Source organism: Mus caroli, unplaced genomic scaffold, assembly GCF_978045245.1.
Source record: "Mus caroli unplaced genomic scaffold, Mus_caroli_1 scaffold_2, whole genome shotgun sequence".
Classification (NCBI taxonomy): Eukaryota; Metazoa; Chordata; class Mammalia; order Rodentia; family Muridae; genus Mus; species Mus caroli.
The window spans coordinates 145,005,324-145,018,603 of NW_028227257.1; the positions used below are offsets into that span (position 1 = coordinate 145,005,324).

The 13,280-nt window shown below is 45.4% G+C and overlaps 1 protein-coding gene across 2 annotated transcripts in view; it reads left to right on the forward strand.

Moving 5' to 3' along the window:
* The window catches only part of Ttll11 (tubulin tyrosine ligase like 11), a 237,692-nt gene that overhangs the window by 88,052 nt on the left and 136,360 nt on the right, over positions 1–13,280 (forward strand). For both annotated transcript variants that reach the window (XM_021156572.3, XM_021156573.3), the window contains exons 5-6: positions 6,081–6,176; positions 7,071–7,186. In XM_021156572.3, the coding sequence (XP_021012231.2) occupies positions 6,081–6,176; positions 7,071–7,186 (212 nt within the window). The remainder of the gene's footprint in view (positions 1–6,080; positions 6,177–7,070; positions 7,187–13,280) is intronic.

Sequence of the window (13,280 nt, forward strand, 5' to 3'; positions counted from 1 at the left end):
AGCTCACACATGACAGGGAGGAGTTCTAGCCTTGAACAGAGAGTCCAGATCTAAGCTACAGTCCAGAGGCCTTGCTGGTTACTCTGGGTGTTTAATGAAGACGTCAACGATGTTCTGTCTCCATGAATTGGCACATGGATTCTTCTTCAGTTGACACAGCCCATCTGACCATAAACAAGATTTTAAGGTATCAGAATAACCCACAAAGACTGATTGTAGCACAAAGCCCAGAGTCTTGAGATGGATTCTCGATATCTGTCATAGTGCTGCCATTGGTGCCCAACATCCAACTGAAGAAATCACTAACGGTGCACACAGGAAGGAGAGCTGGGGACAAGTGTTCACTAGATCCAAGGTCTTAATGATGAGAGAACCAGCAAGAAAAGAATAACAGAATAATTACAGTGATGCACAAGAGCTCAAGGAAAATACTATCTTAATAAAGAGAGAGCTAGAAGTCCTTAAAAAGAGCAAGTGGAACTTCTAAAGAGTCTAAAATCCAAGCCAAGCATGCTGGTCCATGTCTGTAATTCTAGCATCGAGGAGGCTGAGGCTGAAGGATGGAGGCCAACTGGGGCTGTACGGGGAAACCCCACCTTAAAAACAGAGAAGCAGCAAGAAAACAACCAAAATGGAATCTTGTTAATGATGTGAAGTTTCACCGCCTGGGATCAACTGAAGAAAGCAGCAGTGACCTTGAAGGCAGCAGCAGAGTTATGCAAAACTACACAGGTACAGGACAGGACAAATCATGGAACAGACCAGGAGACCTAACCCACGTTCATCTGGGTCCCAGGACAACAGAGAAAAGGCAATCATAGAAAACATATAAAGACCTGGTAGTGGGAGCTTTCCAAACCTCGTTAAACATAACGGAAGTTCACAATCTAAAAAGCTAAAACAAAACAAAAGATGACAAACTAAAAACAAAACGAAAAACACACCAACAAACTCCAAACAGGACACATGCCATACACCCCCACTAATACACCTCCACTCATACACCCCCATTCCCCCCACCCCCCCACCCCCACCCTACCCCACCATAAGACTTACAATCAAACTGTGAATAACCAGTAATGATAAGAACAGCTTTACAGCAGCCATGGAAAAAAAGACTGATTCATTGAAAGGAAGAATGGCATGTGTACACACACACACACACACACACACACACACACACACACACACCCTGTGAGAGGCTGTGTGAGTCAGAAGACAGTGGCTCCTTACCTGGCCTCTGCCCCCTGTGCCAGGCTTCTAGTTCTTACCTTGCTCATAGCTCTCTCCCCTCAGACATGTGAGCCCTGGAGACAGCAGAGCTTGATTTTGAGTTGCTTTGTTCCTAATGACAAAGAAATGGTGCCATCCAGGAAGAAGAGAAGCGTGGGGGGTTGGAGAGACACAGCTAACTAAAGCAACCTGGAGCTGTATGGTGAGAACCCACAGTGAGCGCCAGTGGGGGAGGCGGCTGTGTGAGACAGGGTCCAGCCAACCCTTAGCTGAGGCCACGCCACAGGGCTTGAACCTCTATGGGCAGAGGTGAGGCAAAGGGTTGGTCGCATTCTATTTGCATTCTAGAAGTTACCCTGACATCTAATGCCGATAATTTAATTTTAAAAGTCTGAGTTTGAAATCAGGGAAAGCTGAGAGCTGAGAGAAGGCTCCAGAAGAGAGACTGGGCCATATCTAGAAAGCTTGTGAAGGAGCCGGCAAGCAGCCGTAAGGGGTGAAGGGAGAAGTTTTGGCTTGACTGATGGTTGGGTAAGGGAAAAGGAACCTGTTATCTACCGCTGTGGACAAGCGGAGCAGCTCAAAACAACCTACCTTCATTATCTCAGCATTCCTGGTGATCAAGAAGCTAGGACAGGACCTGGAGAGTTGGCTCAGCAGTTAAGAGCATTTGTTGCTCTTGCAGAGGACTTGGGTTTGATTCCTAGCACCTACATGCTGGCTCACAAGTCCTTTAACTCCTGACCTCAGCAGGCACCAGGCACACACTGTGCACAAATGTACAAGCAAGCAAAATGCTAATGTGCAGAATATAATAACATAAATAAATATAAAAACCAACATAATAAACTTTTAAAGATCTAGGGGTATAATTCTAACACTCTGGAGAATTCCAGGTTAGTCAGGAAAGCTAACACAGTGAGACCCCTCCCCTTTCTCAAAAAAGAAAAGAAAAAAAAAAGAAAAAGAGAAAGGAAAAGAAAAAGAAATCTGGTAGTAACTGATGTGTCTTTGGCTGCAGTCTTCAGGTTGGCCAGGGCCTCAATCCTCGAAGGGCCTCCTTGAGGGAGGTGGTCCTCCAAGTTCACTCACAGTGTTGACAGGCCTCAGGCCCTGCCTGGCGGGTGACTAGATAAATCAGGTCAGCTCTCTACAGGGCAACTCACTTGCATGCCTGGTGGCTTCCTTCAGAGTGGAGAAGAGCACCCCAAGACAGAGCCACTATCCATTTTTAACTTAAGGTTGAAAGAGGCACACCATCATTTCTGCCTCTTTCTGTCAGAAACAGGTACTAAATGTAGCTTTCACTCAAGAGGGTCGAGGTGGCTGGGGAGTTGCACAAACTCTTGAATCCTGGGAGATGGGACTCCTTGGTACATTAGAGACCATAGGCCATGGGTAGTAGTTGTATGTATAATTTGAGGTCCCAGACCTCCTTGTTGAGAACAGTTGATTTTGGTGGTTTGTAGCTCACTTGGAAGAGAATATTCTCTCTGTGGAATGTAGCTTGAAGCCTTTGTGTGGGTCTAGTCGGTCACTCAGGACCTTCTCCTACTCGGTCTGAAGCTTCTAGAGGTCAACAGCAAAGCCCAGGTGGTTTTAAATGCCAGGGCATCCTTCAGGTGGGGGCCCCACTCCACATAAGTGTTGGTCAAAGGGCTCCATAAGACAGGAGATTACACAACTGAAAAGCCACTTCTCCACTTGACAACACTTGCTGTGCCACAACTGTGAGAGAGACTTAGAGGAAGCTCCTTCCCTTCCCAAGCTGCAGGCTTTCAGGGTCTCCTAAGAGAAGGGACTAGACAAGATTAGTGATTTTTCAAAAAGGACAAAAAAGGGGCCTAGAGAGATGGCACAGTGGTTAAGGACACTGGCTGTTCTTCCAGAGGTCCTGAGTTCAATTCCCAGCAACTACATGGTGACTCACAACCATCTGTAATGGGATCTGAGACCCTCTCCCAGTGCTGTCTTGAAGACAGCTACTTATATACATAAAATAAACATAAATCTTTAAAAAAGAGACAAAAATGCATAAATGTCTCTTCCTGAAAGTAACATATTAAAAATAAGTCAAAGTTGACCCAATCTGGCCGGCTTCCTCCTTCCTAAAGAACACTGTCTCGGGAAATTGTGGACCAGGAAAATTCCAGCCTTTTTTTTTTTTTTTGCCAATTAAGACATTCTGGGATTTTAGTGGCAAGATCCAAGTTGAAGTTCTTCCCAGTTCTTTGAGTCTGAGATAGTTCATCAGCAAACTGGTTGAGAGGAAAGTAATTCAGATGTCCTTAAACTTCCAAAGACTATAATGTGCTTGAGCTTCCTTAGACACACAGTCCATCAAATGTGGATTCTATTGCAGAATGGATTCTATTGTGAGTCCCACTTGATGGTGCATGGTTGTAGAAACCATTTAGTAAATATAGCACTAATGAGTGCTAATGAATCACACTAATATCACACTATGAATGAGTGAAAGCTCTTATTTTACTGGTAAAGACAGTGGGGCCTAAAGCCACAAAGAAGCTTGCCTTCATTATAAAGGCAAAGCTGGAACATGAGTCGTCCCTTGTGACTCTATAGTATGCCCATGCCACTTCCATTTCTTGCTGATGTCTTAGTTGGAAACTGGAAAGGGGGCTAACATAGATCACCTTCTATATGGCGAGCACAGTCCTGGGTACCACTTTTCTTAGCCATGATTCATGACCCTGTAAGGGCTTCCATTTTATGCCCATTTCTCTACGAGCTAATGTGCTCAGAGAGGCTAAATGCCTCCCCTGAAGCCTGTTAAAGAGCTAGTGAGGGAAACTGAGCTGAGACTGGAGCCCAGGGCTTTCTGATTCCAAAGCATTTAAGATTCAAAACATTCAAAACCATGCACCCATGTTTAGATTCTTGAATAGTTGACATTGTTAGATGCCAAGCAACTTATTGGAGGAGGTTTTGCTGCCCTCTCCTACAGCTCTCAACACCCCTCCTCATTCACCAGTCCACTGGGCCTGGGACAGAGAAGAGTATCAGGTTTGAAAAGTATAAACCCATATTTCTAAGATACAGCAGAAAGCCGGGGCAGACACTTAAGGATGACCAGAACTAGCACCAGCCCTTGTCCTCAGCCTCATCATCTGCAGCACATGGCTCGGGCCAGCTCCAAAGTTACACCGCTGATGTCACCAGATCTCTTAAAGGCCTCATCACTCATACCCACTTGCCATTTATTATTAAGCAGGCCTGTAATACACGCAGCATGTCTACTGATTTCCACCCCTTCCTTTTCATGACCATGGGAAGAAAAATAGACCAAGGGTGATTTTTCCCAGCTCCTAATCCTGATTGCCCTTCACCAAGACAGAAGTTCTTTTTGAATCATTCCCAAAAATGGCCATTCAGACTTTGATTTCATTAATATAGATGAAGCTACAGTTTGATAATTATCATTTAACTAATGCATATTCTCTATGGATGAGCAAATGGGTTCCCTTCATCTCTCCCTCTCAAGTCCATAGATGAAGAGGTGTCTACACTGTACCTCTTTCTTTTCTGTCTGCTTATCCTCCGCATTATTTCTTTTGAGACCCTGGGGTTGTGTCAATGTTGTTGGAAATGTTCTAATATTCTTCCCTCTCTAGAGATCTAGGAACCCCAAAATCTGAGGTCCATGTAATTCAAGTCTGAACCTCATGAGGAGGATGCAAAGTTATCCAGGTGGAGGACTGTGTGAGGGGGAGAGCAAGATGCCCGTGGCACTTGGTCTGATAGACTTGTAAAGGAGCCGTTCGGAGGCAAGGGCAGCTGGATGGCAGAGCTTCACCTGGGGCCTGTCAGTGCTGAACTCAAGCACAGGCATCCAGCAATTGGTGCTGGAATGAGCCTTGAGTGCAGGCCTGGCCTGTGGTGGGGATGTGTGGAGTCGCTGCACAGGGTCCCATGTTTGGAATGGCTCTCCAGCTTTATGTTCTGGTTTCTCTGTCAGGAAAGTGTTAATGTTTTTTGAGCAAAAAGACACACACTCATAATACTGGAGGCACAGGTGGTTGGTTTAGATATGAAAGCCAACGCTCTCACACATGAGGTAGGCAGTTCTGAGGAAACCCACAGTGCTTCCCGAGGCCCAAACTCTGCTTCTGTCACAGAATGTTTCCATAGGATCTAATGAGATTCTGAATCTTTGGTGTGTCATATAGTTACTAATGGCTCTGTGTGTGTGTGTGTGTGTGTGTGTGTGTGTGTGTATGTGTGTGTGTGATGCACATCTCAGTAGGGGTCCTAGGAGCTGGAACACAAACCCACACATACACACACCAAGAGATTATATCAGGGTCACTCAGGGGATGGTGACTGCCCCATTCTACACTAATTCAGCGGGTGTGGCCTGTAGAATGAGCTACTTTGAACCCTTACTCATACACACTCCAGGTTAAGAAAGGTGGCCTCAGGTTTCCAGAAATGCAGCCAAGAAGTAAGTTCACAGAGGAAAGTGGAACAAAGGTCAAGAGAGAACTCAATGGACTGCTAATAGTCCTTAACACAATAAAAAGCCTGTTACAAAGGAAAGGGGTCCTCATTTTATGGCACTTGAGGTGACACTGAGAGAGCCACTATGGGAACGCATCCCATTACCAAGGTTTCTATTTAAAAAAAAAAAAAAAGATCTGCTATCCATTTGGTCCAACAAGTACACCCAGAGGGGCAAGGGCTGTGGAGGACAGAGATCAGAGTCAAGGCCAAGGCCGGAGACCGAGTTTGAATTTATTTTCCCCTTAATGTCCCTAATACCATACTCAATTCCTGAGAAGAAATTGTGGCCCGAGGGAATAATGCTGAGCTATGTTTGTTCTGCCCAGATTCTAGGCTTTGACATTCTTCTGATGAAAAACTTGAAGCCTATGCTACTTGAAGTGAATGCAAACCCCAGCATGCGAATTGAGCATGAATATGAAGTAAGTGATTGCAGCACACCCCCTGGGCCGCGAGGCTGCAGCGCACATACCCCTGATTGCAGGGTATCCCCTTGGCTGCCCAAGGCTTGCCACCCTTGGAATTTCACAGTAAAGTTTGGTTCAAGTCAAATACTTTTAGTTCTGTCAAACTCCAAACAGAGTCTATTAATATGAGACCTTTCCGACCCTTGGTAATTTCCCAGCATGCCATTCTTCTCATTTTTTAAGGTGGGAAACTTAGAAGCAGCTGAGCCTTTCCATCAGTTTTGACATGAACTAATTAGTTAGCCTCAGGAGATGAACTAATTGAAATTCTATGACTATGAGTTAGCCACATCGACATTCTTGAGCCACTAAGATAAACAGTACATTTAACAGTGCCTGTGCTGCCTACCCCTTGCCACATATTTAAAGAGCTAGAGGAAATACCCCTAAAATTACTACTGGGCTTTGGGGGGATTATCCCGATTCTTTTAATTTTTTTTTCAGCCCTCTTCACATTCTCAGCTCTTACAAAAATAATCCAAGAAGTACAGTGCTAAGATCAGGCATGTGGTGCACAGCTATAGTCCCAGGAGTCCAGAGGGCAGAATCATGAGTTCAAGACCACCCTCAGCTACATATCGAGTCAGTGGCTAGCCTTGGCTAACAAAATAAAACCATACCAATAGCAACAAAACAATAGCACTATTGTTTCTCTGTGTGAGTTTTGTGAATTTATAAAAGGTAATTTGCATGCTAATATGGAGGGGAGGTGTAAAAGTTCTCTTCTATGGATTTGTATAGACCACACATATAAACTGCACAACCATTTGAGCTAGTTGGAGGCAGTCAAGGATAAGCATCAGGACTGACTCACAGTTTGGCTCTAACTCAGCATCCTTACCTTCCAAGCTCTCTCCAGGGGTGTTTGAAAATATCCCCAGCCTGGTGGATGAAGAGGTAAAGGTGGCTGTGATCAGAGACACGCTGCGCCTCATGGACCCGCTGAAGAAGAAAAAGGAGATCCAGTAAGTCTCTAGTGTGTCATTGCTTCCTGTTGATTCCTTCATGTCTCTGCTCTGGGTCCCAAGTGGGTGAAGTAACTTCTTGAGAGCTAAATGAAGTCCACACATTTCATAAAGAGTCCCACATAAGCAGCAGCTTGAAATCAGGAATGGTTGGGGATATAGCTCAGCGGTAAAGCATGTGCCAAGCAAGCATGTGTGAGACCCTAAGTCCTTGGCCATCCAAATTCTAATCTCCCACTTCCTCAGTGACAGATTCTGCACTTGCCCATGACTGTCTGACTGGCAAGAGAGTGATAGCATGCAGGAGAGACCCCAAAGGGACACAGAGAGAGAGTGGCTTCAGTGGCCTCTGCCCCTCTCCCCACGGTGCTTTACACTCTTGTGGCATGAGCTCTGAGTTTGCAGAGTGGATGCCATCGCCTTCTGACACCTCTAGCACAGGTCCAAATTAAACTCTCCCCATGGGGACCCCAGGGGGACAATGAACGTCCCTGCTTCACTTTTCATGCAAGCATCCTTGATATGAAGAACACGTCCCTTGGCCAGTTGGTTTTGTTTGTCCCCCACCACATGCACGTCTGGTTCCCACAAAGTGTTTGTTGTTGACTGAGTCTTGGCAGAAACCCGAAAGCAGGTGTTTCAAGTAGTTCTTCCCATATTCGTGTTGTACTGGACTGACCCAAAAGCTCCAAGACCTAGCCTCGTGGCTCGAGGCAGGGAGGAGTGCTGACTTCCCTAGCAAGTGCTGGTTGTTGGGTTCCTCTGCTGAGACTCCTCATCCATGGGGCTCAAGCCCCGATCTTGCTTGAGTCACCTTACAGCCATGCTTCTCACCTTCAACTGCGCGTGAGAGCCTCCCCCAGAGGAGCTTTTAAATGCCAGCATGATGGCCTCCACCTTCAGCCACGCCGATTCTTAGGAGTATGGCTTGGAGGTTTGTCCACACATTTGCAGGTTCCCTGGGTGCTGCCTCGTGGCAACCATGGTCGAGCAAACATTCCTTGCAGGAAATGTGAGTCTATAAGATTGGTCATATTATCTTCAGGCAGGCTGGGTGCTAACTGTTCCCCTGATCTGTCCTGAGAACAATGTCATCACAAACACTCACTTCTATGGTTTGCATAGCCAGTTCCGTCTGTGTGGCCTCCATGGATTCCTGCTTCGGAGATGAGGTCCTTGGGCCACCAGATCCTTAGAGCATCTATGGCTGGATCGTGGGCCACTGACTAGACACACACTGCTACACACCCTCAGAAAAAACACTGGTTAGAGTTGCAATTTAGTCAGATGAATTGCCATAAAGCACACTCCTTAAAATCTTTCCTGCAATGGTTATTGATCTCAGCAGTCAAGATGAGATCCCAAGAGACTTTGTGTTCCACACGGAGAGAATTAGGTGGCTTTCTGCAGCATGGTAGTGCAGATTATTTTAGGATGACCTTGACACATTGGTATTCTGACTTCTTCTATGTAAACAAGAAGTTCAAAATCCATTGTGTGGCCTGAGCATACTTTTAAATTAAAAATTTTTTCTTTTGCAAATTTCCTACATGGGCGCTGTATTTACACATTTTCCACACATCCTCTGCAGCTCCTCCTGTGCCCTTCCCATCTCTCCATCTCAATAGTCACTACCACCTCCTTTAATATATATATATATATATATATATACATATATACATATGTACATATGTACATATGTATATATATGTGTATGTATGTATATATATATATATATATATATATATATATATATATACCATATAAATACACACACACACATGTTTGTATGTGTGTACTTCGACCTGATCACTTGGGATTGGATAACCTACCAGAGGGCTCTTCTATGGCCATACTACCCTGAATGTACCCTCTCTCCTCTGAGCGCAGAGGTTAAACAATGCTCAGATGGGAGGCCTGAGTATTCTTTAACCTTTGCTACCAAGCACAGAGAAGCAGAGGTTCCACCCTTCACGGTAAAGCAGCACAGAGACATGAGTTTTCTTCTCCTCCTGTCTTGTTTTGAGTTACCTATACAATCCATAAGAGCTGAAGATCTGAAATTTAATTACCAAGGAGCCCAGAATCATTGATTGGGAAGGATAAAAGAGGCATTTTATAACTTATCAAGTCATAAGCAGCAGCAGCTCATTTTTAATTTACAAAGCATTGACGTTCGTATCGATATCCAAGGACAGAATTATCAGGGCTCTGGCTTCATTCCTAGTCTAGAAACCCTTTCATCTCTCTCCTTCTTACCTGGAGCATAAGGAGGTGTGTGACTAGCTAAACACCATTTTTTGTGATTTTTCCCTTAATTTCACCTTTTTACTTTATTTTTAGTCAGCATCCACGAGAGTACATTGCAATCCACAAAGTGCATAAATATATAACACATGTTATTGTGGTAACTTTACCAGGGTTGAGGCTGAAATTATTCTCAGTTCCTATGACTCAAGGTAATGGGACAAAGCACAGGGTGGGGCCATAGAAAATGTGCAGGGCTGTGGGGCCAAAACCTGTAGGTGCAGTTCTGAGACCACTCCATTACATCTGTACTGAGCGACGTCACAGTAGAATTCAGGGCCAGAATTAATCTGCAGTAGCAGAGTTTTCCATTTCTTTTTGCTGTTGTTTGTCTGTCATTTGAGTTGGATCTCACTGTGAAGTCTAGGCAGGCCTTGAATTCACAATCCTTCTGTCTCTGTCTCCCTAGAGGCAGAGGGATTACAGGTGTGTGTTGCCATGCCCAGTTCTAGAGCTTGTGGCACGGTCCTTATTAGCTCCTGCTTGGGGTGTTTGTTATCAAGACAGCTGGGGGTAGGGGGGATTTTATTGGCCCCACACAATCTTAATTAAGCAGATGTCCCTCAACCCCAAGGCTTCCCTGGAAAGGTGCTGAAGAACTATTAGAAAGGTGCCAGCATGTGCCTGTGCACCCTGCACCTCCATACAGCCTGGGTCCTGTAACCCCTGGGGACTTTCCTGGTGAGGCTGAGAACAGTCTAGGTGTTGTGTGTGCAGAGGAGCCTGACCCTAGTGACTGCCTTTTGAACATAGCTAATAGCACTTTCTTTGCTGGTTCATGAGGGTTTCCTGCTGTAATCTCAACTCTCAGAGGCTGACGGGATTGCCACAGACTCAAGGAAAACCTGTACTGCTTAGTGAATTTTTGCCTAGGTCAGGGCTACAATATCAGACGATGTCTCAAAAAAAAGGTTCTTTTGTGGCTAAGAGACAGCATTCAGTCTTCACTCTGTAGAAGCTACTACTAAGGGCTTCAGCAAGTCACATAGCTGTCTTGAGCCTCCAGGAGTCTTTTCTGCATAATATATAATGACATGTAAATAAAACAACAATAACTACATTCAAATGAAACAATTTAGTGGGCACTTTTTTATTTGGTTTGGCACTGGTTTTTGAGAGGCAGTCTCCCTTCGTGGGCCATGCTAGCCTGGAACTTGCATTCATTCAGACCTTGTGGCTCGGTTCCCTGAGGCTTGGAGTCCTAGGTTAAGTGCCACCACACTGTTGACAAAAGACTCTCTCTAATGTGCATTTTACTGATCAGTGAGAAAACAAGCCAAATCATAGACTGTCTGTTACTTTTCTTCTTGCAGAATTCTGAGTTTAAAACTAGTGATGGATCCTAAGTCTGAGGTGGAGAGATTACCAGAGAGGGTGCCTGGTGGACTTGTTTCCAGGCACCAAGATATCACTGGGACTTGTGTGTTTGGGAGGTTAGGAGAAATTGCCTTTGGAGTAAAGCAGGGAGACAACCATCACAGCAAACGAAGGTGACTGGAGACTTTTTAGTAGCTAGAAACTATTGATTTCCCTCCTGGGGCTCAGTGGAGGAGCCCTAAGAACGTGGAACTGAGGAGGCTGGCACTTAAGAGTCTGGAAACCTCATCTCTGTGGAAGTAAAATTCACATGCTGTAAATTTTAAACGTATACACCTTGAAGGCGTGGGTTATATAGCTCAGTGATAAACAGTTGCCGAGCATGTGTGAGGCCTTATATTTGATCCATAGCAACCCCTCCCCCCCAAATCAGACAATCCAGTGATATTTAGGGACATTTGGTACATGTCCAGTGTTATAGGGATATCAGTCTATCTAGCTCCAAGCATGTCTGTCACTCCGTGAGAAACCCATCCCTCTAAGCACCCCTGCATCCCCAGTCCTCTTCCCTCCCCTCTCCACCCGCTGCTGGCCATTCCCACCCTTGAGGGCTGCCTATCTGCCACTTCCTGTACTTGGTGATTTTGTTTTTTTTAAAAAACAGAATTTCACAATAAGTGGTCTTCGGTAGTTGACTTCTTTCATTTGTATAATGTCCCTGAGGTTTAGCAATGCTACAGCAGGTGTTAGAGCTTTGTATAGATTATAACCTGTTATATAGATTAGATACACTGCAGTTTGGTACCTGTTTGTCAGTTGACGGGCAGTTGGGCCACATCTGCTGCTAGGGTTAACTTCTGATTTGGGTCTCCTGTATTAGAGGTCACTTTCACGGAAGGAATTTTTTTTTCTGCCATAAGGAGCCACTAGAACCTCTGATGTGATCAGACCCTCACTTCGTTGGCACAGGCTCAGAGATCACTACCCTAGTCATCTGCCTGTCTCAAGATGCTTTCTCCCAGACATCTAAAGAACATTGACTTGGCAGCAGTGAACTTGGCAGCCAGGGCTGGGTGAGGTCCTTAACATCTCATCATGCTCTGGGCTCAGCCGTGTCACTTCCTTTCCTGAGGACACTGAAAAATGCTGGCTCCTGGGTCACCAAGGGGTCAGTCAGTCAGGCTATACTTTCAAACTACCCGATGGTGACAGCCAGTTCCTAAGCCTCGGTGACAGTTGATCCAAGTGATGGATAAAGGCATTCCACACCCATGCCTCCCCCTGAGTAACCTCTTCCCACCCAGAAACTGCTGGAGAAGGTTCATGAGTTGTCCCAAGTCACAAAACTCTTTAGAGGTGAGGTAGAAATGACTAGAGTCTCCTCACTGTGAGATGGGTTCTGCTGCACATTGAAAGTTCAACATCAAAGCGAAAGGGAAAATGAGGAAAACCCCTTTTCTCAAGGTATTTTGGTTGCCCAAGTCTTTGTTTTGAAACCTATCAGACATAGTCCCCAGCTATTCTCAGAGGAGGTCCTAGTTTGGGGGAGGTACGTCTAAGTCCAGAGGGGCCACTTTACTTGCTTTCCTTTCCTGGATGTCTGTCTTTCTGGTAACTGGACTTTCCTTGGGAATTATAGCCTTCTGGAATCCCAGAATTTATAAAGTGTGCCAGGGAGGCAGGCGTGGAGGAATCTGGGGGAGATTTTATGGAGCCTGTGATACCTCTTAGTGCCTGGGTTATACTCTGCTTGCCTTTGATTCAACTACAGCTGTTTGATACATGACTTATGGAAGCCCAGAAGGCCCCTTTCCCACAGTAACTTGGCACAGTCTACTCCCATTTCATTTACCCCTTCTCACCATAATAGCCCTGCTGTAAAGAGTGGAGGGAGCCTGCCTCGGTGCGACTGATTGAGACGCCCACTCTTCTTACCTCCTTGGCAAGCATTTCTCTGGACTCCTTTGCCATCAGAACCAACAGGTGAACCTCCAAAGCAGGTAGATTCTACATAGAACCCAGGACAAAGGTGAGGCATTCTGAGAGAACTGAGAAGAGGAACCTCCCAGGCACACACTGGGACTCTGAGTGTGACCAAGGAGTGTGGCTTTGTCCTGTCCTCAAGAAGAGGAAGCGCAGGAATTAGAACGCTCATAAGCTCAGACTCCTCCCGCTTGCATTGGCAGTACTGAGTAATAATAGGAATGATGGATTCACTTATTAAAAGGTTTACTATTTTTATTTTATGTATATGGACGCTTTGCCCTGCATGTCTATGATGCAGTCAGTGCCCACGGAGGCCAGGAGAGGGTATCAGATTCCCCTGAAACTGGAGTTAGGAGTGGTTGCTAGCTACATGTGAGGCTAGGAATTGAACTCCAGTTGTCTGAAAAAGTAGCCAGCACTCTTAACTCTTGAGCCAACCTTTCCAGAATTATGTGCACTAAGCATGCCATCCTAACAAAAGGGG